The 27,682-nt window shown below is 51.2% G+C and overlaps 8 protein-coding genes across 8 annotated transcripts; 3 read left to right on the top strand and 5 right to left on the bottom strand.

The window, feature by feature from the left end:
* Positions 1 to 795: 795 nt before the first annotated feature.
* HO133_002358 (uncharacterized protein) lies at positions 796 to 3,142 on the bottom strand (the record flags this gene model as incomplete). The annotated part of the gene is made up of 2 exons (XM_037293284.1): positions 796 to 841; positions 909 to 3,142. 2 exons carry the CDS (start codon positions 3,140 to 3,142, stop codon positions 796 to 798), a joined length of 2,280 nt encoding a protein of 759 aa, XP_037150937.1.
* A 2,727-nt stretch (positions 3,143 to 5,869) lies between these two features.
* On the top strand, positions 5,870 to 6,400 carry HO133_002357 (uncharacterized protein; the record flags this gene model as incomplete). The annotated part of the gene is made up of 1 exon (XM_037293283.1): positions 5,870 to 6,400. One exon carries the CDS (start codon positions 5,870 to 5,872, stop codon positions 6,398 to 6,400), a length of 531 nt encoding a protein of 176 aa, XP_037150936.1.
* A 358-nt stretch (positions 6,401 to 6,758) lies between these two features.
* On the bottom strand, positions 6,759 to 7,601 carry HO133_002356 (uncharacterized protein; the record flags this gene model as incomplete). Its single annotated transcript, XM_037293282.1, has 1 exon — positions 6,759 to 7,601. The coding sequence occupies one exon, from the start codon at positions 7,599 to 7,601 to the stop codon at positions 6,759 to 6,761; it is 843 nt and encodes a 280-aa protein (XP_037150935.1).
* Positions 7,602 to 8,073: 472 nt separating this feature from the next.
* On the bottom strand, positions 8,074 to 10,407 carry HO133_002355 (uncharacterized protein; the record flags this gene model as incomplete). Its single annotated transcript, XM_037293281.1, has 1 exon — positions 8,074 to 10,407. One exon carries the CDS (start codon positions 10,405 to 10,407, stop codon positions 8,074 to 8,076), a length of 2,334 nt encoding a protein of 777 aa, XP_037150934.1.
* An 804-nt stretch (positions 10,408 to 11,211) lies between these two features.
* On the top strand, positions 11,212 to 14,109 carry HO133_002354 (uncharacterized protein; the record flags this gene model as incomplete). The annotated part of the gene is made up of 1 exon (XM_037293280.1): positions 11,212 to 14,109. One exon carries the CDS (start codon positions 11,212 to 11,214, stop codon positions 14,107 to 14,109), a length of 2,898 nt encoding a protein of 965 aa, XP_037150933.1.
* A 2,299-nt stretch (positions 14,110 to 16,408) lies between these two features.
* HO133_002353 (uncharacterized protein) lies at positions 16,409 to 17,671 on the bottom strand (the record flags this gene model as incomplete). The annotated part of the gene is made up of 1 exon (XM_037293279.1): positions 16,409 to 17,671. One exon carries the CDS (start codon positions 17,669 to 17,671, stop codon positions 16,409 to 16,411), a length of 1,263 nt encoding a protein of 420 aa, XP_037150932.1.
* A 4,849-nt stretch (positions 17,672 to 22,520) lies between these two features.
* Positions 22,521 to 24,210, top strand: HO133_002352 (uncharacterized protein; the record flags this gene model as incomplete). The annotated part of the gene is made up of 4 exons (XM_037293278.1): positions 22,521 to 22,631; positions 22,725 to 22,916; positions 22,973 to 23,052; positions 23,109 to 24,210. 4 exons carry the CDS (start codon positions 22,521 to 22,523, stop codon positions 24,208 to 24,210), a joined length of 1,485 nt encoding a protein of 494 aa, XP_037150931.1.
* Positions 24,211 to 25,933: 1,723 nt separating this feature from the next.
* HO133_002351 (uncharacterized protein) lies at positions 25,934 to 26,677 on the bottom strand (the record flags this gene model as incomplete). Its single annotated transcript, XM_037293277.1, has 1 exon — positions 25,934 to 26,677. The coding sequence occupies one exon, from the start codon at positions 26,675 to 26,677 to the stop codon at positions 25,934 to 25,936; it is 744 nt and encodes a 247-aa protein (XP_037150930.1).
* Positions 26,678 to 27,682: the final 1,005 nt, after the last annotated feature.

Genomic DNA, 27,682 nt, shown 5'->3' with positions numbered 1-27,682 from the left:
ATCCAGTGGCTCGAGCTTCTCGGGTCTGTTCCCGCTGGACTACCTTGAGTATACATTCATCATTGATGTGGAAGCCGTCAGCCCACATCTCACGAGCCTTGATGCTGCCGTCTCATGGCCCACTGCCTTCCTAGACTCCTTCGAGAAACTGGCCAATCCCACGTACAAGACCGTGGTCAAAGTGGTCCTCGTCAATAAGCTATGGCTCCTCGGTATTTATAGAAACGTCGACCGAAAACCGGCAGGATCACATCGTCTCAGTCGGACGAGTACAGGCCACTCCTACGACGGCAAAAGGGAGAATGGGCCCGCAACGAGGTCCCTGGACGATGGGGAGAGGGGGTTTGGCCGTGCTCGTGCTCGGGGCCTGGCTTTCCGACGCTGGCGTCTTGGGTCCACCCGCTGTCAAACACAGAGTCTCACGTCGAAGTTTAAGCTGATGTGTAGACCTCTAAGCGCGGTATTAAATGTTGTTGATGTCAGAAGCCAATGGTGTCGAGTTGCAAGATCGCGGCTTCCGCGTCAGCAAAATCTAGGCCTGAAGTCAAATTTTCTACGCGGTAATCCTGGTAGAAATCCTTACTCTTGATGTTTTATCAGGACATTTAGGTAAGCTTTCATGAAAAGATTGGGCTTATAGCCGGGGAATTGCGGTCATGCTGACCTCGAGCTGCTGTTACTTCTATCTCCCATGCATGAAAATAACAAACAGTCGTATTGATACATAGTGAGGCTTGCCCAACGAGGCTCTTATGGCCCTTTTTGTTCACTAGCTGTGGTGTTACAATCCTGTCTCTATCTGTTCCAATCCAACCCTTGCTTGACCTTCGTGCTTGCAGATCTACCCATCTACCCTTCTCTCCTACTTGAATAACTGTGCCTTCTCCAATTCGTCGTATTGCTCTCACCTGCGATCTCTTCGCCGCTCGAGGTGCTTGGCAGATCCGGCGCTGTAGCGTTCCAGGTCTGTTAGCATGCCTTCTGGAAGCATTGGGTTCAAACGATAAGTAGGACTAGGGCTAGGAACGGGGACGGGATGCTGACCGTACAAACTTGCCGGCCTCGGCAGACGAGCGTGCTGAATTGAGGCAGGGGCGCGGGTTACTGGAGGTCTTGAGGGCATGCTATCTTGAGGGTTAGAGGAAGGATTTGGGATACGACTGACGTTGCTGATGGAGCGGCTGAATTTGCTCGCAATTCTGGAGCGGAAGGACGAAGCGCGTTGGGGCTGAGGAAATGCGGCGAGATGCGGTAAAGCGGTGATTGGAGATGGAGCGGCTGCATTTTGGGAGAAGAAAGGTGAGTGCTGATCGTCTCTAGCTGTACGTCTGATGGGCGTGATGGTGGCAGCGCTACCTGAGCTCAGCCGCTCCTGCGGCGATTGGTTTAGTGTCTTCTCGCTATTCGAATCAGATCCTCTGTAGCTTTTAGGAGATCGCTGGTCGGACAGACGTCGCGCTCTGCTCGTTGGAGATGGATATGATAGGGTTCGGGATGCTTGTGTGGGTGACAACGCTTCTCCACTGGACGTCTCCGTGCCGTAGGTTCTGAGCGAGGGCCGCGTTGGAGTGTCAGATTCAGAGATGCCAAGCGCGTCGCTGCGAGCCCTCATGTCCTGCCGAGCAGTGTCTTTCAACGATCCCGGACTTGCTGACCCACTGGTGCTATCGGAAGTCTGAGGGCGGATATCTGGTACCAATGCCGAGTAGCCCTTAGCTAAATAGGGTGTGCCATCAAGCAAACTCTTTTCGGTGATAATGCTAGGTGTAGACGAATTAGCATCCAACGTGGCCGTACTCATCGTGTCCGGAGTAGGTGGCAATACAGCAGCTCCGAAAATAGGCCCCCCGAAGGATGGTGAGGCATATCTCTTCTCAGGGCTTCGAGCCTGCTTGACCTGCCGCTTTTCAGGAGTACGCTGTTCACGAGGATGTTGGACTATGGATATAGTCTCTGCGGAGTTTCGGTCTTGGGAAGAATTCGGTACTTCGCTCAAAACTTCACCTATTGACGAGATGTTGTCATTGGCTTTAGCCTTTGGAGAAGGCGTCCTCGGCATATTTCTCTCATCCAACCATTTGTGTAATCTTGATTCGCGTTGAGTGTCCCGCTGTGGATGGTTGCTTGGCAGTTCGGGAAGAGGCGGCTCAGCAACTTCGCCTTTGTTGTTTGTTTCACCAAAGATCTGATCGTTGCGACCTCCGTAAATACTTGAGAAGCCGCTCTCGCTGAGAATGCTGAGCCGTGGAGAGTTTGTCATTTGCCGGTCCACGTAATCATCATCATCGTCTCCACTGAAAAGGCTAACGGTTTGAGCGACGCTAACGAAGCTTGCGTTCCCGTCTTTCGAATACATGCTACGTAAGACATTGGTGCTTTTCTTGGTCTCTCGGAGGAAAGATGGGACTCGGCGTGCTGAACTCGCCTTTGGCGGGGAGAGTGTGTCAGGAGCTGAGAGGCTGTGTTCTGATGGTACTTGTAGATCAGTTGGGAGGCCAATATCAGTAAGGAGGGAAGCATCGCTAGGCCCCATACCTGATATTGTAGACAGAGGTGAAGCCGAAAGCCTATTCCCTTCTTTGACAGGCTCTGGGTCCGATGTGCTGGACGATTGTGTAAAGTCCATTTTGACCACTGCCATTTGCAGGTCTTCGTTCTTGGCTTCGAGCTCACAGATCAAGCTGACAGCTTCTTGGATCGCGACATCTCGTTTCTCAAGTTCCAACAGCAGCTCCTCATTGATAGATTGTAGCTCCTCGTTGTTAGCCTCTAGCTCTTGAAACTTTTCTAGCCTGGACTCAAGGACTTCATTCCGTTGGCGGCGATGGAAGACTTCCAGCTTGAGGTCGAAATTCTGTTTGTTGATTTTCGAGATGTGTTCTTCCATTTCCCTGAAGCCCATCTCTTTCGGCATCGTCACACTCCTGACACTAACGCCACTGCCGCGCCGAGAATGTGCGTCGAACCTGTCTCTTGCGCTCATTGATGGAATTGGGGAGCTCTGGATGTCTCTGTCGTCGCGCCCATTCTTGTGTCCGTTCGTAGGGTCATAAGTTTTTTTCACGCGCTGTGTCTGCGCTTTCTTCTCTCGCAACATGTCTTGTAACAGGGCAGAGGTGGGATTAGCGCCTGATGTAGCCATATCTGGTATCTGTGAATGAAGCGAGGTATTCGTGTCTGACCGGCTTCAGATGGGTGAGGCGAGGCAGAGCGTCCGTGGACTGGAGATGTGAGGTATATAAGGATTAGAAATGGTCTGGCTGTGGTGTTGCGGTGTCGCGTGTGGTGTTGTGTGATGGTGGAAGCTTTAAGATGGTGAGAGAGAGGAAGGGTCGAAGTATTGGTTAGTCAAAGAAAGAAAGCTTCAAGAGAACTCAATGACATTGTTCATTGTGTGAAAAGAAAGGTGATGTTGCCCCTTGTGTTGACAGCGAACAAAAGACAAAAAGGAGGGCCGGATAGTACATTGTTCAGGAGCATAAGGTAGGTAGAAATGCTTTGTTGTCATAAACCTGCTGCCATTGCTGATTTGCTGGACTTGAAGCGGGCACTAAATGATCAACAGGGCAATACCTTACTTTACTTGATGAGACAAGCATCTAACAGGATGCCTCCCTCTACATGTACCTTCTGTAGAAATGATGCATATAAAGTAAGATAAGTAAGATAAGAAATAAGATGAAAAGGAGAGAAATCATCATCAGGCAGAAGTGGGGACTTTAAAAAAGAGAGGTCGGTAAGAATCCTCCAATCATTTATCGAAGCGCAAACAATTAAATCACTATCACCTTTTAGTCACAACGCTAACCCTTCTTTCCCGCTGTAAAGCCAGGCCATTGGCTCCCGTCCCGCTGCATACGAAACAGACTAAACTCAGCTCAGCAAGGGTCAGGCATCGGCGCCAGCCGCTTCGGGCGCTTCCCCCTGCCAAGGCCAAGCCATGTGGACCACTGGACCTCACTTCATGTTACACAAACACTTCTTCCCCCATGTTCGCCATCACCAAGTTTTGACGGCCCTCTCTGCCTTGTCCAAGACATCAGAAGTGCCTGCGCAAAGAATTATGCTTTCGTATACTGACCAAGGAAATCCATGCTCCGCTGGTGTCAAGCTGCTGAATGACGTCGCCGGAAAATGTCACTGTGTCTGGGGAAGATGTCCAGATATAGTGCTCCAGCAACATGTCTTGTTTTCAAAAAACGAGTATTCCCCGGCCTGACTCCTAAAAATCGTGACCGTCAGCGAAGCGAACGGTTCGAGCTGTTCCAGTCGCCTCGATCAATGTCATAAGGTGGCGGATTGACACAGTGTCAACCACAGTTGCAGGCATGGAAGACTCGACAGTGTGCTTGCTTATCGGATCCTCACTTGCAGAACACGTCTTTTGTATTGGGAGTTGATACATGTACACCCCCTTTTGATAAATTGACACCCCCCTCACATCCGGGTGCTGTTTCCGGGCTGGTCGGGCCGGGCGTAGTCTGGAGTGCTTCAAATGCCGTGGTCTTGCTACCTACAGACTGCGTGACTCGTGAATAGGATCCTTTCTCCCTTCGGGAGGCCCCTCCTGTACATACTCGCTCCTACACTCTTTCGGTGCGCTGAATCTTAACTACATTCGCCCTTCGGGGGTAACGGTAAAGCTGATTGTGGGAATTTGCCTCTGACACCCATCGTACCCAGAAGCTATTCCCGGATGTGAGGGGGTGGGTACATGTATCACTTGCCTTTATATTCTATTATTCTACTTTTATACCTTTTTGTTTTCCCAACAAAGGAGTCATTTTGGCCATACAAGCATACTGTGGCAGCTCAAAGCGACTTTTGTGCGTGCCGAGGCCGCAGCAAAAACACGTCATTTCAACTACACCAAATTTGCTTTACATGCTTTACATTTGCTTCTTCTGATCAAAGACGCAGGGAACCATCACCAATTTGACAATCGAGTAGCTTTGACTACTTTATAGGGTGTCTCCACCGCTCGCTCAGAAAGAATCCTTCGATGAGCCCGTTTCGCAGTATTCAGCAAGTATCACGCTGCCACCACTGCTGTGACCTTTCCTCAATCCTCAAATCTGGGCTAGATTCTCAAAGTTACGCCTTTCTGTGCTGGAACCGAGCGTGCTTCGGCCGAAGCTTAAGGTGTTGAGGCGACCCTTAAACATTGAACGAAGGACCGAAGCGACAAAATGTGCACGAATCAAGATGCTACAACCCTAGCTATATAACGTGTTTCTTGGTCCAATGCCTCCGAAAGGTACTGTTCCATATGAGACACAAGCCCACTTCGGAGGATCAGCACGCCTTAAGCTTCAGTAACACATTCTTAAACGGCTGTTTCAGGCTTGGCGCCCAATATCTACGCCACTCGATATAGAAGTCAAGCTTACTCTTGCTGGATCTGAGGCTCCTTTAGCCACTCAACGATCGTAGGATAACGGGTTGATGCCTCGAGTGTGTTTTCCTCACAATGGTGGGCGCATTTGCTCGGCTCCGTGCCGGTAACACCTGGTATTCGCACATAAAGACACGCCGCCGTGTCCGAAACATGAGGCAGACGACCCAAATGTTGCGTCTAACAGAGGCAACAGCGCCGTTCCGCTTGGACGGGCTTGAAACATCTTGCGGTCTCAACAGCTGAATCTAACTCGGGGCGTTGCCCCTCGAAATCAGGCGAAACGGTTTCGGTTCCACACAAAGCTTTAACACAAAGTGAAGGCAATCCTGGGATTTGTTGAACATATATAATGGGCAACCCTGATCTCACAACCTCCCAATCTTCTCTCACTCCACCATCAGCACTGCCCCATCCTCGTGTTCACTGATAGTCCCTGGACAATCCACTTCAGCAGCAAAGTTTTTTTCCAAAATGACTTCTCCATTCGCACGAAACCAAGCGCTCTCCCAGAAAACAATTGAGGCTTACAGTCGCTTGAACGGTTCTGAGCAAGTCAATCATAGGGTCGAGTTCTATCTCGCCTACCTCCAAGACGTTGCGCCGGAGGGACTCACCGTCAGCCATATTCCCGTCGAAGGGGACCGCTCGCACGGAGCTGTAATGGGTGAGGAGATCCGGCTCATCATGTCTTCGGGAATCTTGTTCATGTCCGGCCTCGTCTCCCTGGACCCACGGCCCAACGAGCTGGAGACATGCGCCGGCAACGAGGCCTACACCAAATTGCTGAACGGAGACTTCACGCCGCACGATTTCAATTGGCGCTTCCTCACTGGCCAAGACACAACGATCAATTGGCGCTTCTTCACTGGCCAAGACACAAAGATCAATTTCTTCAGCAGTGACGACTCGCTTTGGTACAAACCGGACGGCCAGTTCCACCCGATCCAGAACGCGGAGCAGGTAGCCGCATACTTGCAGCAGAAGCGCGACGGTCTTGCCTAGCCCGAGATTCCCTAGCTAGCCGCGGAACAGGGAGTGAATCGGAGACATTATCGTGCATTTGGACTTTGTTGAGATATCATGCAATACTACACCAGCTGCAATCCCAACTACAAATCTGTTCCAAAGCCAAGGATAATAAAACATCGTCAATCCTCTACCCACATCCCCCATTCCCCCAACTCCCCATAACCTCACCAACCCCACCCTCCCGTCCCCATCCCCATCCCCACTCCCCAAACCCCGCTCATCCGCCCCCGCCCCGGCAGCCACCGGTCTCACATTTTCCTTCCCCTCCGCCCTCTCCCTGACCCCCCTCCTCCCCCTCCACCAATCTCACCACCCCCCCAACCCCAACCCATCAACAACACCATCCCACCCAACCCTCGCCCCCGGCACCCCCCCACACCGCCGCATCCCCTCCCTCCGCACCATCATCACCGGCCGCGCTCCCAGCGTTGCCGGAAATTATCCGATCCAGGCGTCGAACCGCCACGGTCCGGTCCGGTACCGGCGGCGGCGGGGGATCGAGGGCGCGGGCGGGGTCGATGCGGTCGCGATCGAGGTCTGAGATTCCAGGGTTGGTGAGGGTGAGGAAGGTGACGGGGAGGGCGCTTGGAGGGAGACGGGTGCTTGATCCGAAAGCGGCTGTCGAAGAGTGTGGGGGCCCGGAGTGTTCAGGTTTGATGGTGTGAGATTCGCTATCCAGGACCACGGGACCGGATCGTCGTTTTGCGGGTCGGGTCGTGGTCTCGTCGTTCAGTTCAGATGGGACGCGAGGGCTTCGGGTTAGGGGTAGAGTCTTTCGGAGCAGCTGTGGTCGAGAGGTGGTGGTGTTTCGCTTCGATCCGCGTGGTGCGGCGCCAGGGATGCGCGGGGGTGGTATGGATGGGGAATTGCGTCGCTGCGGGCGCGTGTGGGCGCGATGAGTGGAGAAGTAGGGGGGAAGGTCCGGCTTGAGGAGGGTAGGGTCGGAGGTGCTACCGAGGCACTGAGGGGGCGGGCGGGCGGTTGGTGGTGGACATTTTCTTGGAAGAGGTGGGGTGGGAAGGAGTTTTCTGGCGGGGGATGGTGTAGGGGGGTTTTTTGGGTGGGAGGACAGGGGTTGGGAATGGGCGTGGGTACTCGGGAGGTGGGCATCAGGGCTGGTTTGGGGGTGAGCTTCAGCTGTGCTGGCTGGATTGGTACTTGGATGGCCTATCATGGTGACGGTAGTGACGTGGGTCGGTGTGAGATTGTTCGATTGGGAGACTGATGGTAAATAGAGAGATAATCAAGGCACGTGGGAGAGGTGTAGGACGGAAGAACAAGGCTGCGCGCGCATGCGTTGTATAGGTATGTATAAAATAAGGAAATCAAATAATGGTATTTCTTGGAACTAAGCGTGCCAAGAAGAAAAGAATCGGTGTCGAAGATTCTGGGAGAGGGACGCTCGAACAGGTCAAGAAGCCAAGGTGGGACAGAGCAAATGATTATCATTTTCTCGGATTCTGAAACAACTATGAATATTTTTGGGGAAACTGTCAAGAAGAGACTGTTGAAAGAGGTATCACTTTACCGAACGAGTCTGTGAGGCAGACGGACAAGGTCTCTTCCTCTTCGAAATACTTCACCGTTACACGCTCTTTGATCTAGTGTTACAATCCACGGTTGTTCTTCTCGCGCCCCTCATCTTGTTATCTTGCTTCGGCTTTTGCCACCAACGTTTCATCAAGTCCCACAGGCATGAATATACGCTTTTCGGTCCCTGCTGTAGCAATACCTCGAACCCAGACCACGTCTCCTTTGAGATAGACAACGACACCTCCTCTGCCGCTTGCGCTAGCCGTGATGCGGAAAAGAGGAAGCCCAGTCTGCAGATCGGCTTCACGGAGAGGAAATAAGAGAAGACCGTTCTCTGCACACCACTCCTCCACCACGTCTTTGAACGTTATTGGATTATCGATCTGTGGAGCTTTGAAAGTATGAGGTGTCGTTGAAGATGTGAAAGGAGGAGGTGGTGGTCCGGATGATTTTGAAGCAGTCGGTGTTAATATAGTAGGGGTCCCCGGGTTCAATTCAGAGGACATATCCAGCGATGGGGCTGGCAAGTGCGTGCTTACGTCCATGCCCTTTTCGAGTAGATCGAGAGCTTGACTCATAGTTTCGAGGCCCTTGTTCCATTCACCTGCGATTGACGACAATTCATTGAACCCAGCTGACAATGCTTTCCCTAAAACCTGCTCTTTCCACCAACTGTACCAATTCTTAACATCAGCGTAATTCACGCCTTCGTAGGTAAGCCAGACATAGAGGGTTTGATGCCATTTGGGAAAGAATTCTGCGATGAGCAGATGTGCCATCGTCTCGAGGGGGAAGAACGGAGCCCACCGCAGCACATCTTCTAACGGAGTGAGATCTTGATCACTCGGGTCGATGATGAGGTATGTGGAGAGATGCAAGGCAAGGCGTGGAAGCAAATGTCGAACGAGCATAGAAGAAAGCTCAGACTGAAGCACTGTTCGCCACTCCTCAAGTCCGACAGGTAGAGAAGTAGACAGATTCCAGGTAGACAGCACGCTTTTAAACTTCCGTTTGACCTCGGATAACAGTCCTGTCGAGCTTTTTGGATCTGTATGTTGTTCATCTAAATACTGAAGCCACGGGAACAGCCAGACATGAGGTGGCCTAGAAGAGTTCCTGTGGCTCTTCTGAGCGTTGCGTGGCTTCCAGGCAGCTACTGCTCCAGTGAGACGTTTCGCAACAAGCTGATCAATGACATTGGCCCAAATGAATGGAGGAAGAACGGGTTTCCATGCTTGGAGGAGATCGATCAGAGCATCTGAGTCCTGATAAACACCCCAATCATTTGTTATAGCAGACCTCATTGGCGGAAGCCAGAGGGAATAAATCATAGTTTCGTAGTGGGTGGTAGATTTAGTCTGCGGTATAGAGTAGGAGTCGCCGTCCTGAAGTGCAAGCTCGGTACTGAATTCTCGCTGAGGAATAAGAACTTGCTGAAGTCTCTTCAAATATGGCAGCCCGCCTTTTGGCTCCCGTGATAATTTCAACGGTTCCCATTTCTGCATTTCGTGTTTGAACAAAGGATGAAGTGCTGCGACGGCGAGCTCTTGCAATACCGATGGCTGTCCTGTGTTGGATCTCTGGAAGGACTCGAACTTCTTCGTACAAGCTTCCCATCGATAAGTGTCATCCAAATCATCATCTAGATTCACTCGCTGAAGATCTTCCGCAGCGTCAATCATGTCTTTCATATCACGAAAATTTTCTCCTTCTTCTCCGTCTTTTTCAATCTCTAAGGTCAAATGAGCCTCTTGAGCCTCGAAATAGATCTTCCTCTCCATTAAAGCGGTCCACTCGTCGGTGAATGCTTCGAGATCTCGTCGTGCCCTGCGTGCAATCTTTGATGATTCTGTTTCACTCGGTACCATCGTCTGAGAGTTCATCAATCCAGCGGTCGATGTAAGGAGCTTCGTATCCTGGCCTCTAGCATCTATGAGAGACATCAACACATTTGGCACTTCCAGCCCCTCCGCTGCTGCCTCCATATCTGCCGCCATCTTATACTTCGGCTTCGCTTTTCTGGGAATGCCCACTGCGTTCGTTCCATCTGATGCTCTCTTCTCCTTGAGCTTTCGCCGCCTCTTCTTCTCCTCTTCAGACGACTCCTCGACCACTTCGCCTCGGAATGCAGCTTCTCTTTTCTCCTCCTCCTTCGCCTGGTTGGTTTTCTCTTTTACTGCACCCAGTCCGGCCCCCTGTGGCCTCAGTTGGCTCTCGATCGGAGCGAGTCTACCTCGCCCTGTAGCCCCAAGACCTTGACCCTCGACATACCCCATCTTTGCCATCATCTTGGCGGCGAAGGAGTTGGCGGCCGGTGAAGCTCCGGGATTGGTAGATCCATTTGGCTTGGAATGGCTCATTGGATTTGTCTTGCGCCTTTTCTGCCTATGATCGGAGTCGGAGGATTCGTCTCCATGATCGGCGGCATTCATGGAAAAATGTGCCATTTTGATGACGGGATCCTGGGATCCTCGGTGTGGTTTGGATATTGAGAAGGGAGATGTAGTGGATATGTGGATTGTCTTTTCGTGACGGTTATAATGAGTGAAAGCGATGGAGGTACAGCCTCACTTCGCGTGTATAGTTGAACGCGAGCGAGTGAAGAGTAGGTGAGACTCCTCATGTGTGATTATGCTCTAATGTTATGACGAAAGCCTCGTTAGACGTAGCCCTATGTAATGTGGTGAAGCGAGGTCATATGGTTGGAGGGAAATGTGTTTGTTACTCTGATGGAATTTTGATATTGGATGCACTGAGTCATGGGAAGCCGAAGCTTGCAAGGATTTTGACCACCCATCACACCAGACCTTATCGGCCCACACCACCTAATTATAAATAGACTAGTGGCAGTTGTGGCGGTCGATCATCCTAAGGGATTCAGGGACCTTGGGACCTTCAAAACATTGCTCTGGTGATGGCCCGCCGAGCCCACGTGACTACTTTTACTTCAAGATTCCATTACCATCAACGTACGTACTTGATGAATAAATAAATCCAAGGCTTCCAGCTTAGAGCTCTTATTGGAAACATCAAATGAGAAAATAAAAACAGAAGCAGCTTCCATGTTTGGGTACTAATCTAGGTACTTTTGACAGCTTGGCTGCCGGCAAGCGGGATATCTAATTTTATAAGATACAACTTTACGCGGATCAGTGAACTTTGGCAATTGGCACCAGCGCAACTTTCTTTATCTTTATTATCTTTTTCTGCAATCTCGCATGTACCCCGTAAATATGCTCTACAATTCCATTATGCAGGGCGAGCACGACACCACCTCGCAATCAGAGCTCCCTCCTTCCCCTCCCTCCCCTCCCTCCCATTCCTCCCCTTCATCACCTCTTCAGCAACACCATGATTTAACAACATCTCGACCCACATCTGCAGATTTCGAGCCACCCTCATACACATCACAAGACGCGATGGATAACCCTCGCACTGTCTCACGAGAGGGTTCGGTATTGAGACACCCCACTCCAGACCTCCAATCAATCCAAGGAGCGTACGTTGGCAATATCGAACGTCTGGAACAAAGTGCGGAGCGACTGAGTCTATCATCAGACATTGGAGAAGAGTTGCGAAAGATGAGGGTAGAACAACGAAAGTCGCACAGCAGACGCTCATCGATTTTGGATTCACACAGTGAAGAAAGAGAGGCCGATATACCTTTGCACCGACAATTCTCCTATGAGTATGGCTCACACGCGTCAAACTCAATTGTGGGCACAAACAATGTCGCTCGGAACGGTGGCTTCTCTCCCGCCGCATACTTTGCTTCTCCCAGGGGTTCGGTGCGGTCAGGATCATGGTCACACCAGAATTCAGTCAAGGAAAGATCGCTGTCGTATGGCCCGCGGCTTGAGCAGGTGTCTGAGCCAGAGCAGGAGGGCAAGCCACTCGACTCGCCGCTATCAAGCCGATTGATACCCTTGGCGCCTCAGCCTGAGTCATCTACAAAACCACTTCGAGTAATAAATGATGGACAATACAATCTTAACGGTGTCGAGATCCCACATACGCAACCCGAGGAATCCGAGGTGGCCGACAATGGGCAGCAACCTCGAGCGTCCTCTGATACGTACCGGCAATCTGCAGGTCTTTTCACGGATTTCGATGGCGTACACATTGCGCCGCACTCGGATGGTCCAATTGATGTAGACGAAACCACGAACCGAAGAGTATCAAGCCAGCCAACTCCTATCCGGCCAATCTCCTACATGCAGCCAACACCAGGCGAGAACATGGTCTATTACCCAGCTCCAGTACCCATGATGTTAAATCTTCCCAAACGATTATCAAAGCTACCCGCAGCCCCACACCGAGACAAGCGACGCTCAGAGCTCTTGACCAGTGTACCCACAGAAGCCCGCAAATCAGCTGCGTGGTTGCCAGATGTGCTTGAAAGTGCGAATGGCGATGTACCTCCCGAGTCAGAAGACTCAGCCATGCATGTGAAGGAGCGCAAGCGCCGAACGATGGCCGAAATGCCGCCACAGCTTAGGGCTACCATGTTCTTTGACTATCCATCAACTCGCCAGGATGTTGAAGTCAAAGGGGATTCGGCGGTCGCGACCTTGGACAGCATCCTCGATGCCTCTGCGTTCGCCCCTGTTAGCGCATTTACTGACCATCCAATTGCCGGCCGTGTGGGCGCAGAAGTGTACGGTAAAGCTTCCGCTCAATCAAGAGCCAGCGTCGTACCTGCAGAGGTTCGAGATCCTGGGCAAAGGAGAAGCACCATCAACCATCTCACGAAGCGCAACAGTAGCTCTAACCTACTTGAAAATACGAAGAAGCGAAACAGTAGCTTGATGAGCTTGGGTGGTCACTTTGGCAAGAGGAAAAGCAGTGCTCAGCAGTTCGATGATGCACAAGAGTACCATGAGTCTGAAGCTGCTGATTTGCACGGTGAAGATGCTCCTCCGCAGCGTTCCCATGAAGAATTTGACGGTCTGGGTGATGAAGACACCGACTTTCATGATGCGAGGGAGGAGATGCTAGATGGGGAGGACCAGGTTGGGGAACCCGAGGAAGTAGAGGAATATACCGGGGCACCCACTACTCTGTTGGCTGAGCTGCAGCTCCGAAAGCTGCAGCAGAAGCAGCGCGGTCGCACAGCCGCAACGGCATTCCCAAACGGGATGCACTCCACTCTGTTACAGCTGGATGCTGTGGCACAGGTCCAAAAGCAGTCAAGGAGACAGAAGCATACAACGCTCGCATGGGAAGATCCTGAAGCCCATCATCTGGCCGCTGGGAACCAAGATGACGAGGACGTGCCTCTAGGTGTGCTCTTTCCAGGACGCCAAATGGACGCCAACGACAAATCCCGCCTCTTCGACGAAGACAGACCGCTAGGTCTCATTGCCAGACGTGACATGGAAGATAATGAGCCGCTCAGCCATCGTCGCGCACGACTTCGAGGTGAGGATCCTGCGCCGCGGATTACAGAACCAGAGAAGCGAAACAGCATGTACACTCTCGACCTTCCCGATTTCTTGGACGAGAAACCCCAACTCGAGAATAAAGACGAAGACGAAACCCTAGCTCAACGCGTCCGACGACTGAAAGCTACAAACATCCCTACACAGCCGAGACCAGTCAGTGGCGACTTCGCCAGCGAAATGCTGTCGCAATTTGGTGGCCTTTCACCCGCAGACCAACTACCGGAAGACGAAGCCTCTGCCCCTGGCATCGCCTCTAAAACGCCGGGCCCCAATGAGACCCTCGGCCAGCGCCGCAAACGTCTGCAACGCGAAGCCAATAAGTCTCGCAACGTGAGCGGCGAAAGCGATGAGTCCGTCGCCAGACCAGCAATGACCGCCAGACACAGCATGGCAACCATCCTCGCGGCACACCCAGCAGCAGGCGCCAGTACGAGGCCCTTCAATGACATCAAGTTTGCCCCTGCCCCGAAGACTCGCAACACGCCGTGGGCCATGAATCAGACGCGAAAGGCCTCGATGGGGCCCATGAGGGGATTGCCTATGGCGAGTGGACTTGGTGCTTCCAACGGAGGCTATGCGAACGGGGTTGTTGCTGCTCCAGGAGCCAATGGGTTTCCAAACCCAATGATGCAACAACCTGTCGAAGCTGTCAACCCGAGGCAAAATGACATGGTCGATAGGTGGAGGCAAAGCGTGATGCATTAGTTCGCGCTGCTAGTGGAGTGAGATGAATCACGAATGTACGTGGGGACCACAGCGCGGAGAAATAGGAGCCGTGCATCGCATTTCCAGAAGTCCGTCTTTTTACTGTATACCTAACAAACGCTGGAAGTCCCATTGCGACGCCCTAGCTTGCTGACGAAACTACTTGCGTAGACAGTGGGAGTAAGTATACCACATGTGATGCATATATAGATATAGATCCAAGACACTGCAATGTGTAACGACAATAATAATCCTACCCGACCGCTCCAAGTCCCCATTCTACATCGATCAACCGACTCACGGTGAATTTCCTGCCCCCTCACCCATCCAATCCTGACACCCGCGATCCCCGACTCCAGCCCACCACAAACCCCAACCCCAACCCCAACCACAACCACTGCACCCGCTTCGAGCCATACCCACGTAGCCACGAGCGGCCTATGCTCCCTATTACCACACACACAAAAGGACTCCCAGCTCGCCGAACGCATACGTAGATGTGAGCGAAGGGATGATATCTTTATTCGATGCAATTCAATATTCTACAGATAGATAGATAGATAGGTAGAGAGATAGATAAATAGACAGGTAGATAGATCGATAGATAAATAGATAGATAGATAGATAGATAGAGAGATGGATGGATGGATGGATGGATAGATAGATAGATAGATAGACAGACAGACAGACATATAGACAAACATGACCCCATTCCCACCAGCAGCCGCTCGATCGAGTCATCACGTCTCCGGACCTCGATCGCACGTCGCTGTTAGCTAGGCTGGTAGGATGTATATATATATATATATATGTAGATAGATAGCAGACCCAGGACGCTAAGATCAACTCGTTCGTTCGCTCGCGTATCATAAACACATATACATACACATATATACATACAACGCATCCGCCACCCATTCCATCCCATTCCGTGCTTGTTCCGCCAAGATCCCACTCCCTCTCTCACAACCCGACATCTTCCTCCCCCGGTACCAAAACCACCCACCCGTCTCCTGACCACCATCAATCCCCATCGTCTAATCTACCGCGTGGCTGAAGTTGGCATCGCAACCACATCGACCACTCCGAGCCCCATGCAACCGAGACGCAACCACGTACCCACTTACGGCCCAACACCCCTCCGGTCCCGTCGAGGAGGTTGGTAGGTAGTTAGGTATGTATGTAGGTGCCTTGATCAACTGAGCCGGACCGGGCTCGCACGCTCGTGCTTCGGGTGTTGAAAGGTCAGGTCAAAATCATCGGCGCTTAAAAGACACACGTAGGCTTTCCCAGGCGAAAGCTATGGGGGTTTAGGCCAGGGCGCGGTTGCTGGGTGGTACGAGGATTTTGTCTTCGCTGTGTTGTGATGATGCGATCTGTCGTCGCTTTGCAGGTAGCCCGTTGGGTGTTTCCGTGGTTCGGATGACAGGATGGATACGTTCGTCTGTGTGCGCAAGACAGGGGCGAGGAGAAGGATTGGGTCTGGGTCGGTTTCGTTTGGTCACGCGATAGGTGGATTCTTGAGAGGATTACTGCTGCCAACGTAGAGAGGATTTTGAGATGAGGAATTATGACGAGATGCATTATCTTGGATGATCTCCTATCAATGTGTCTGCGCTGCACCTTGCAACCAAGAAGCCGACCACTCTCAATCGTCTAAGTGGTTTTCGACTTCGCCGACGTTTTCCATATGCCACCGCCTAAAAACATTGGCTCGCTCATGTTTTCAACTCATCATCTTTCAGATTTCCTCAAATATCCACCCGGTCTTCCTCGAAGGGTGAAGCAGCGAGTAGAATATTATATTTGCTGAGCATGTGAGCAAAAGATGCCGAGTGTGGTTGTCAAAAACTCTATGCCATGATGCTCGGAAAAAATGCGTTCGAGGTGGCCCAAGGAACACTAGTGCAGTTGTTGAGGTGAAGAGTGGGAGTGGAAGTAAACGATTTTGGCCTAGTTGCAGAAGGTTTTGATGACACTGGCTTGCTACGAGAATAGCTCGAGTTGTTTCAAGTTGAGGGGTGGGTGGTTCTGTAGGCATGCTCGCCGACATCGAAAATTCCAAGTAGCGGCTGTGCTGTTCGATGGTGTCGTGATGACCTCGAGGTAGGGGCTTGCATGCCTCTTCCTTAGGCCTAATCGTTCCCTGCTGGAACTGGAACGTCATCTCGCCTCGATCGGACACGGCGCTCAGGAACGCATACATCAGCTTGCGTCACATGCCAACCAAACCTTGAATTTCATCTAAAGGCAGAGCCCTTAGGCAGAAGACTGTAACAACTGACGCTAGGCTCGTCTTTCAAGTCTGCTGGCCAGGAATGACGGTCAAGCCCTCCATCCGCCGCGTCAGCGTAGGGCTATTATCTTCCTCTTCGACGCTGACTTGAATCTGCGTCTTGGGTCTGTTCCTGTTGAGGCCTTCGAGAAGCATGCACGCTTTGCAGATGTTTTGACTGGACAAGTATCCGCACCGAGCACACTTGCCCATTTGCTGCTTGGGTAACTTTCTGGCCATTCGATTGGAGCCTTCGCAGTTCCGGTCGTGCTTCTGTGCTTTGACTGTGACTTCGGTCTCCTTGTCCTGAGCTCCTTCGTTCTGGAGGAGTTGTTCTTCCATAGCAGCCATCTCGCCGCCGCTCGCCCTCCCATTAGCATTTCCACAACCGCCACCTCCTTCGGCTTCTCCTTCTATGACGAGTACGTCTTTACCGCCTTTGCGGCCTCCACCCACCTCCTCCGGCACTAACCTCGCCATGTCTTCCCCACTTCTCACAACATCCAGGATAGCACTCGGCCTCACCCTCTCCAGACTCTTGATCAGCGTCCTCGCTCTCCCCCGGAATGCCTCCGGGCTATAGATACACTCCGTAGTGAAGTAATCCAACCCCTTGTGATGTGCGTACAACACGATTTCTTTCTCGTATGCATACTTAAGCGGCTTGCTTCTCTTAATATCGCTCGCTGCACTCGCTGTCACAATGCTTGTAGCTCTGGCTAGCCGTGGCAGGTCACCTCGCAGCAGGTTCATCATGACGGTTTCAGCGATATCGTCGGCATTGTGACCTGTGATGACGTGGTTGATGCCGAGACGTGCAGCTCCACGGTCGAGTGCTTGCCGCCGGAAGACGCCGCAGTAGGTACAATTGCCCTTCTTGCCGATTTGCGAGACCACTTGATCCATTGTCCAGCCGTAGAGCTCATCGTAGCCAACTATTTCCAAAGGCATGTCATACTGCACAGCATTCCTCTTGACAGTCTCGAGGCTATCATCTCGGTAGCCTTTTATACCCTCGTCTATTGAAAGTAGCAGCAGGTTCAGGCCGTAGTGGTAGCGTTCGTTGAGAGTTTTGAGGACGGATGCTAGCACGGTAGAGTCTTTGCCTCCGGAGGCGCCAATAGCAACTCGTTCGCCGGAAGAGAAGAGGGAGTTTGTGGTGATGGTATTATGGATCTCGGTCTCGAAGAGGGTTATAAAGCAGGCTTTGCAGAGCTTTTGATGGTTCTTGGGCCGGATGATGAGCGCTCGGTTGGCGTTGCAAAGGGCACATGGTGTCGGTGGCATGCTTCTTTGCTTGCCCGGACAAGCGGCGGCGAGGCGTAGAGAAGACTGCCGAGGTCGAGTCCCGTTTAATCCTATGTGCTCCTAGAGTCTTCGAGGCTCATCGCGTCGAGAATTTGATGGACTGATCTACCGATGTTTACCCGTGGAGCCTGTTAGACGGAGATTGATTGCCTCAGTTTTCAGACGTCTTTATCTGATACCACCCTTTACCTCTTTAGGTGACGATCCGATATTTAGCCGGCAGGACGGTGAGATCCAACCTGATCGCGGAAAACCCTCCGGCCTACACCCGATACGGTAGGCCCGGACGTGGGAATAGCGTCTGAGGAGTGAGGCAAGAGATTGAGCCGTTTCTTCATGACGACGGTAACCTGGTCCTCGTCCAGACTTCGCGATTCGCATAGAATAGCTTATGCGAATTTTGATAGAATAGCCCGTGTGCATTAGTTTTATGTGGCTGATCTTTCTCTTTCCATTCGGAAGGTTCCGCTTGTACGATGTAAAACGATTCACTTTTCAACGGCGGTCATGCAGCTAGAGAAGTGTCTCTCTCGCGCTCCATTGTCATGGCTTCGTCCACCTCCTCAATCTTGGTTGCCAAGGTGTCTAAGTATAACAATCTTCATAATATCGGTTTCAACAATTGCTGGTACTATTCTCTCGCGGCAGTCCGGCAGCGATTCCAAACGTATGTCAGATAGCTAAGACGTGTGGCTTCATGTACCTGTGACATGGAAGTGAATTCAGCCTGAGCGCCTGCATGCTACATGGACCAGTCACTCTGCAGAGCATCTCGTATTCACGCACGAGGGACTCTGAAAAGGGCCGCTCGCACTGCAGCTCGAACATTGGAAGGGTACATGCAGCGAAAGTATTATAGGTAGTTACCGAGTACATGATGATCAAAGCTGAGGCCCCCTTGACCAATGCCTTTTCTTACGTAGAACTTAGAGTCTGCCTTGTGGAGACAAGCTAAAGCACAATTCCGTACTTCCGTCGCGTCTGCGTCTGTGGGTCCGGGGGATAGCATACGGCTTGGAGAGATTCCAAGAATTGGGTCTGGCAGATACCATCGGATCTGGTGAGCTTTGGTTTGAGCCCGATGCGACCGGACCTCCAGGTCTTCTACCAGGAGTAGACACGCCGCCACAGGGGCTCATCGAGGGCGACTACGCATTTGTGCATCACGTTTTGGCTAACGGCTAGGGCTATAGGTATGTCGACCGTTGCGAGAATGTTCCTTGCGACGTTACAGAGCCGGTGGCATCTCCGTCCATACCAGGAAACGAGTGTTTGGCAGTTCGCATGTGTAAAAGCAAGGGCAGGGTTCGAGCACTGCAGAACGTGATGCTCACTGATTACCAGCTGCAGCATTTTGACGATTGGGGGTGGGTCCAGATGGAAGGCTGGAAGGCTGGAAAGTTGAAATCTAATAATAATGGGGGGTAGTGGTTAGGATTTACTGGCCTTGCTAAGGGGGCCAAGGGTTTATGCAGAGCACGGAGGTTGCGTATCTACGGATTTATGATGCAAGCAGGATGTAATTGCCCCTGTACGCGAGTCAGACGGTACGACACGGGGGGGGGGATATGTGAGAAAAGAGTGGTACGGGATGAAGGAAGATAGGCTAAGAGCAGGTTTAATTTGATGGTAATCATGTACCGTATGCTACCTATGTGACCTCGGGTGCCTGCAGCCTACTAAGCTCAAAGTACCGAAATCTGGGGTAAATAGCCAGGATTATTGAATATGGGGTAAGCGTCGACCTATCAAATGCCATTCCTATCAAATGCCATTCCTCATTGGCGGTTTTGTTGGGTGGATGCTTGTCCCAAACTGCACTGACCACATGAAAGATGATTAAATTTATTTCCTCAAATCTGTTTGAACTTGAAATTCCTTCCCCTCCGATTAAGTACATGTACCTTACTTTACCCTCTTTACTCTTAGCGGCCTGGTGTGAGATCTCTATTGGCACTCTTCAAAGAGAGTGGTTAGTCTATCCGCCTCCAGATGACACTAAGGGAGAACTAGGACAGCTAGCAGAAACGCATCTCACCCGATCTTGACGCCAATTCTGACGCCAATCGTCCCCAATGTGGAAAATGGTGCACAACGCCATGGCTATCATGGCTTTGCTGGCTTCGCCTCACTCTTTTAGCTACCTACAGCACCCGCCAGATGATCCAAATCAAAACTGGTCTAGAGCTATAAGCCTACCGTAGTACAGTCCCTCGCTCTCGACTACTGTAACCCTCCCTTCTGACATCCTGTCACTGTCATTCGCTCTCACTTCATATGCAGCCTGTCTGTTTCGGCTTTTACTACAGCCAGTCCTATGCCAGGAAGCCCGACGCATGAAGCCGGAAAAGTAAAGGCCGTCCAGACTCCCAAACCCTGATATGTAGTGGCACACTTCTACACTAGCTCCACCCTTGCGGCAAACGCCAATCTGGCCGTGTAATCAGTGATCACCACTGCATAAACGCCTTTGTTTATCCCAACTTACCTAATACAATGCTCTGAGTACTCCTGTTGAGGCAGCTGCTTCGCTACTGGCATATTTTACCGATTCTAGCCTTCGTAATCGACCCATGGTACGTCACATCAACTCCACGAGGCTTCCCCAAAAGTCCACTTTTACCTGCCATCAGTCCTTGCTCATCCTGCTCCACAGGATACGAGACATGAACAATTGTCTGACCGCCAATGTTGTTTGGATTATTTCTCCAAATAGCAACATACAGAACACACTTTCGCAAAAGACTAGATGCGACGAACCGCAAAAGCAAAAGCAAAAGCAATTAAGCGGTCACGGACCTGCCAGTCTGAAGCTAAGGACATTAATCTGACCGACCTGTTGGAGCTTTCGTGGCTCCTTTAGGCTCATGCTGGCAACCGAGTTATGTTCTTGATAAGACAGATTGCATCGCTCCAATGATCTCGCGTGATTGAGGATCTGAAGATATAGCTTACGCATATTCCATGTAGGCACGATCCTGGGTTCTGAAGCCATGACCATTGGCCCAGTAAATCGTTCAATTATAGCCGCATCGGACTTGCTTCTGTTGGGCAGGCTTCTTCTGAAAGCGAGGTCGAATCAAACCCCGATCGCGGCCAGTAGCACCATCTCGCTTGTTGAAGCTTTGTCCAAAAAAACCTTATGGTTCTTCGGATGTTCGTCATGTCAAACCTACTCACTCACTGTTCACGTCAAACTTGCTGAAGCGGCCGTGACTGCGAATGGTCCGATTCGAATGGATCTTGAGTCTCGCGCATGACGCACTACATAGTCTCATTCTCCACAATGATTGTCGACCGAAAGGAAGAACCATGAATGTAAATGGCCGCGGGAAAAGGTGAAGCGTCGTTCGTCCTGAAAGGGTAGCCACATTCTGCTCTAGATTTGCTATCCTTCTGACTGAAAATACGGTACGCGAGCAAGCCAAGTCCAATTATGCCCGATGAAAGAAACCCTACGTTGAGGGAGAGCGTGAGTGTCAAGACACAGGGTTGAGGAGGAATGGGTTGGATATAAGCGTACTTGGTAGAAAATGATGTGTTTGTGATGAATCGGCCGTCTCAATGGGTGCAGCATTTAGTACCCCAGGGTTACCAGCTTTCGACTGGAATATAGTTTCCAGACCTCCCAATCATCAATCATAAACACTTCTCTTGCACCAGTATCAAAAGACTGCATAGTACTAGTAGTGTTCAATCGGCCTGCCCAAACGTCCATATCCACGGCTCGCTTGTCCCACGACCTTTAAGTAGCCTTTTCTCAACCCTATTGTCCGATCAGGTTCGCAGGATTCTTTGCTTGGCCTATGGTTCGGGTCGGCAATCCTCCGGTTCGAAGGTTGGACGAGCGTATCAACGAGCAGGGCAAAGGTGCTGAAGTCACTCCATACTGTACCTATCCGGTACGAGGGCATCAAATCTATTACGCACTGCAAGCAACCACAGTCTCGCTGGTACCGGCCTGTAAGGAGCGAGCGTTTTGAAGACAATCTTGACACTTTTGCACGCGGCATTACCAAGGAATTTTCCTCGATGGTTTTCCAACTTCCATCAGCAAAGCTCCATCTCCTTTTTCCCAGTTATTATTCACGGCAGTGACGGGAAGAAGCTTCCCGGAAGCCGTCAAAGTATGCTCAGTCGCGCCTGAGAGCTGTCAAACACGAGCTTCGTAAAAGGAAGTTACAGGAAGTACAGGGACTACAGGGACTACAGGGACTACAGGGACTACAGGGGACTACATGCAGAGCAAGTACCACTTCATTGCTTAACAGGTAACCCTTTACCTTTTCTGTCGCGTGCGCTTCTGGACGTACATAATGTACAAGGTTCAAGCCGCAGGGCTAAGAAAGAAACTTGGACCCAAGCCATGTCCAAGTTCTGCTCAGTCAAGTTCAACCTAAACATCTGACTTGTGGCTAGAGGCAAACAGCGAATCGTTTGACGCCGGACACCCCTAGAAGAAACGGTCCCCCGTCCCCGGGAAAAAAAAGACAGAGCTTTGAGTGAACTACCCATTCTTCCCTTCCCACCCCCCTTCCAATCCTACCGTATACATAACCAGCAATCGGCCGTCTCCCGTTTACCCTTCTTAAGATCGATTGGCATATCTTCCAACTCCCCTTCCCTTCTTAGGACATCTAAAAGACCCAAACCAAACATTCGCCCTCTTCAAACATTCAATTCTTTTCACTAATTAACTACTGAACCTGCCCGTCTCCCCGCATTCATCTGCCAAGCCTAGTGCATCATCATCATCATCTTCAATCCCTGTCCATCATACCCTACTCCTACTTGATTTCGCCCAACATTCCTGTTGCTATCCGCCAACATGGTGGACAAGGCAACCACCAAGCAGAGCCCCACGGTCAAAGGTGGAGCCTCTGCTGCGGACATGGCCGCTCGCCCCTTTCAGTGCGAATGGCATGAAGGTTGCCCCAAAGTAAGCAATCCTGCGCCCCGAAAGTTACACCTCGGGAGTGCTCGTCGACGTCCCAACCCACAATCAGAGGCTGATCGCAATCGCATTTCACAGAGTTTCAATCGCAAATCCGATCTCCAACGCCATTACCGAATACATACCAATGAACGCCCCTACGCTTGCGACTACAAGCCTTGCAGCAAGACATTCATTCAGCGCAGCGCCTTGACCGTCCACCGCCGTACCCATACTGGTGATAAACCCCATAAGTGCCCATTCACGGGTTGTGGAAAGTGTTTCTCAGACGTATGTTCGATCAATTGGTTGACGGGAATCTGCAAAAGGCTTACACCTACGCGCAGTCTTCGAGTCTGGCCAGACATCGCCGTATACATACCAATGACAAGCCCTATATTTGCAGAAACCAGCGCTGCAAGAAAGCGTAAGCATGACCCGAAACCGGGCCTACCATACCGTTCTTGCTAACAACCAACGTAGTTTCTGCCGAAAAACCACCATGACAAAACACATCCGAAAAGAGCATCCCGCAGAACCCATCCATGAGGATCAGGATGCTGAGTATTCGGATGAGGACGCCTCAGAAGAAGAAGAGCTCGAAGAAGATACTGAGGAAGGCAAGGAAGATCCTCAGCTTCCTTATCAAGAGCCGGCGGAGCTCGATCAAAGGAATCAATCGGTTGGGGCACCGAGCCACTACAACAGAAGTCTTTGGCGTCTGCCGGGAGAAACGGTCCAACGCCCAAGTCCTCTCCGGCTACAAAGGCCAATTCCTCGCTCGGAAGCCCCAATCATCCATGAGATCAAGCTTGAGCGCTCCTGCTCTTCCACTCCTCAAAGATCCTTGACCGACCCCTATCCCACCGGACCAATGCATTCTTCCGAGTACTCACCCGTCAGAGCGGACACAATGCCTGACGGCTTACCCCAAGCGCCCGCAAGCGCTGGTGTGCCTCCCCAGTATCAGCTGGGAAATAACAGCAACATGGGCATTTGGAGTCCACAGTCGCTGCAGGACAGTCCTACTAGTCTAACGCATTCATCTCCGAGCTCCGCCAGTACTCAGTCCCATTCGCTGTTCGCATCGCAGTCCTATCAGCAGTTTCAGCAAGTTAGCATACCTGAGCCAATGTCGTATCCGGACCATCAAGAAACCGTTCAGAACTTAGAACAGTTGAAACTCGGGCAGTCCCAGCTGCACCAATACGGGGCCCTTCAACAGAACGTTTCTCAGCAAGACGCATACACTGGCATGTCTCGAGAAGCTTCTCAAAACCATGCATACAATGGTACACAAGCTCAAAGCGTCGCTCAGCACTATCAGAGTGACATGCCACCAACACCAGCACCGACTCAATCGATGCCCCAGTACACGGCGCCCATACAAGAGGTGCCTTATCAAGCACCTCAATTCCTCCCTCCAGACAATTACCCTATCGGCAACCAATACTTTTCACCCCACATCAACGGCCTGTACCAATACAATGACGGGATGGACTGGTGGAAAGAAGAGGTCAAGCCAGAAGATTATTGGACGCTCATGCCAAGTCAACGAATGCAGGGCAACGACTGGCCTTCATGATTGCGTGACCTTTGATCTCATCGACCACTCCTCCCTCTGGTCACGCTTATACCAACAGCCTCTGACTCGAACGATGCCAATACCGCCGCATTGTGCGTAGCGAGCCATACCTATTCCATTCTCAGCAACGCTTCGAGTACTACTTCTTCTTCTTCTTCCTTACATTTCTGAACTTACGATCTAACGACAGCCGGCCGATACGACACTGCCTTGACCTCTGCTCAATAAAAGTTCGCAAGATATCCCACATCGGTTTTTGGTCTACACATTTTTCCTTTACTTTTACTTGGAACGAACCTCCTAGTCACGGGCATTATCTTGGCGTCACATCTTCTATCTATCTACTCAATCTCATCGACCGCGATTACAGCATTCACGGGCGCTGGGCGTTACCAGCAAAGGGGAAAAAGCCGTTGGGTATCATCGAAAGTCGGGCCCCGGGCTGACCTGATGTTCATTTGTTAAGCAAACCTGTCTGCCTCTCGATGGCCAATCAGTAGTCTAGATACATATGTTTAGCAGGTAGGCTCCCTGCTGGCTTGCATATAGTTTTAGCGAAAGCATGATACCAAACAATGAATTACTACTGTTCCATACACTTCTAATCCACCATCGCCAGCACCACGTTTTCCTACATTGATATGACAACACACGTGCGCGCAAAGACGAACGAAAGCGCATCTACTCTACCCTTAAGATCACCTACATCATTCGACCCCCCAGGCTGTCACTCGACCGCACGCACCTAGCATAAGTACCGTCCAATCCGTCCGCCTCAAAAAGCATGTGCGAACGCCTTGACCCGACCCTGCAGCTAAATCTAGTCGAACTGTAATCTCGAGACGAGAAAACCAAACTCGGCGTGCGTGCATCTTTCACCTCCCCGGCTAGCCCCCCTTACCCTATGGTACGTCGGTGGGGCCCACGTTTTTGACGCACAGGCCTTTTGTTTGTCTGTCTACTGATGTAGGTATGTACTTATCTACTGACGAGAAAAAAGAAAGGAAAAAAAAAAGAAAAGAAAAGAATGAAAAGAATGAAAAAGAATGAAGAAAAGAAAAGAAAAGAAAAGAAAAACAAGAAAGAAAAAGAAAAGAAAAGAAACGTGCAACGAATGGGTTCGAGGACGGACCGGGCGGGCGGCTTGGAAAGGCGAGGCGAGGCAAGGCAAGGCAGGCATATCTGAGCCACACGGTTGGGGATCTGAGCGGGGCTGGCCTCGTGGAGGGGAAGGGTTTAATATATCGGGCCGATGGGGCGAGTGGTGGTTTGGCGCGAGGTGGAGGGGGGGAGGATTGGAGGGATGGCTGGAGGGATTGGGGGTGGGGGGTGTTGTGGATGGGGAGACTGGGGTGGGTTGTGGATGGGGAAACTGGGGTGGGTTGTTTGATTGGTTGTTTGTTTGGTGTGGGGTGGGGTTTGGTTGAGAAGGAGTGGAGTGGAGTGGATGGGGCTGTAGATGGGGATGCGAAGGGGGAAGAACAGTTATTGGTCAACACTTCCAGGTCGTAAAAAGCATGAAAACAGGGGTGATGTTCGGTCTATTCAGGTCCTGCTGATTTATAAAAAGTGCAATGGCTCTTCGACGACGGTTGTGTGAGTCTGCTGAAGCCCGAGGCTTGCCGGACTAACGCCGGATGTGAAAGATGTTGCTTGGGGGCCGGGGCCGAAGATGCGGTGACGATGGTTCGGGTGAGATGCTAGAGGCTTAGAAGTTTAAGATCTAGATAGGTTGGCACAGCTTAGGGGAACGAGCTGTCTTGAAGGATGCTAATACTGTAGCTCTTGGAGCTGGCATTGCTAACGCTACTTTCCACGTCATCCCTCTAGAATCTCTCGGTGTTTTGCATAGGAAGCTCAATCTTGCACCCTCCATGTTTTCAAGATGCTTGATGACGACTGACGCGTGACTCTGAGCGTACCTGCTCATCTGAGAGCGCCATAATGTGATGTAGGGTGTAGAAACAAAAGCACAGGGAGGTGGGTAGACTGTGAGCTGCTTGAGACCGGTAAGCACAGAAAGGTATTGATTCAAGGGGCAAGCGAGCGTGTCGAAATAGGCGACAGTGATGTTGCTAGCATTTTGAGGTCCAATAGCTGCCGTGAAATTTTCGAGCGTTGATTCCGCTGAAATGCAATACCATGAGTTTGGGAAGTAAAAGCTATTCTCGCTGTAGTAGATTGGAGTCACCTCTAGATAGAGCTGCCGGGAGGTGAAAGCGAGTGCAAGTGGCGTCGAATTGGTCCTTCGCTCATCGTCTTCCCGATGCCGCTGGAGTTCTCTGCCAGATCGCAAGCAGCTCGGTACTAGACCCTGGATGGATTCCTGACGCCCATGTGGCCGGACAGTGACATTTTCGTCCTTGACAACAGCATATCTCCAGATGTGGTTGCGAATTTCTGGAGGCAGGCTGAGAATTGGAAATGGCTTCTGGGCAGTCACAACGGACTTTTTAATCCTTGCCATGGCTGATGAATGAATGCTTTGCGAAGATTTGTTCCAATCGTCGAAGAAGCTGTATGAGTGTTGTAGGCTATTTAGGGGACGCGAGGACCAGCAAATGTCTAGAACTGCCCTAGAGAGTGTTGTCCAACTAAGACAGCAACGCAGAGTGGTGAATGTGCACCTCCTGATCTTATCTTTTATCGGATGGAGATCGAATCAGTGCGTCCAGATGAGGTCAACTTGACTCAAAGACTAGCAGCAATAAGCACGAAATTGATGATCCGACGAGGTACGCAACGGCAGAATGATTGCAATTGGCTACCGCTGAGTTCTAGAACAACGGGATGGTTTCCTCGAAGATAGACAAACCCTGGGACGTGGCAAGTGAAGTTAACGCGCGGGGTGCGCTTTGAGATAACCACACGAAGTGAGGTGATACAATCCGTGTTGGCGGGTCCGATGGCTGTGATGAATCTTCGAAGTCTTGATTGGTCGATGATACGAGTGTGGGAGGTAGATAAGGTGAAGGTGTTTTGTGCGTAGTAGATGGGGCTAACCTCAAGGTAGGTTTGTCTGCAGGCAGAGGCGAGGGCGGGTGTTGACGGAATTCGTTGATAGAAGCCGCGAGGAAGAGGGTATTTCTTGAGTCTGACGGGCTGCTTGGTTGGTGATACGACGGTGAAAGTCCAAATAAGCTCTCGGATCTCCGGTGGAAGAGAGAGGAGTCGGCAGGGTGGAGTTATTACTTGAGGGTTGGCGGTAGAGTGTTGAAAGTCTTCCATGGCAAGGTTCAGGACAGCGGCTGTTGAGATTGCTCTCACTCGAGACTCGGTGCCTGCCATGAGACCTTAGATAGTCCTATACTTGTTTCAGAAGCCCTACAATGTTGGAGCTGTAAGCTAGGTGATGGTGATCAGAGCGAAAACATACGTGCTCATCAAAGCTCGAATCATCCCTGTGGCCAGCGAAAGAGCGAATATTGGCTGGTTGCACGCATAAGAAAGCGACACAAAGATACAAATGCTG

The sequence above is a fragment of the Letharia lupina genome, assembly GCF_014066315.1.
Source record: "Letharia lupina isolate WasteWater1 chromosome Unknown contig_14, whole genome shotgun sequence".
In the NCBI taxonomy this organism is placed as follows: Eukaryota; Fungi; Ascomycota; class Lecanoromycetes; order Lecanorales; family Parmeliaceae; genus Letharia; species Letharia lupina.
The sequence above is the reverse complement of the archived record's forward strand: the minus strand, read 5'-3'. Positions and strand labels throughout refer to the sequence as shown.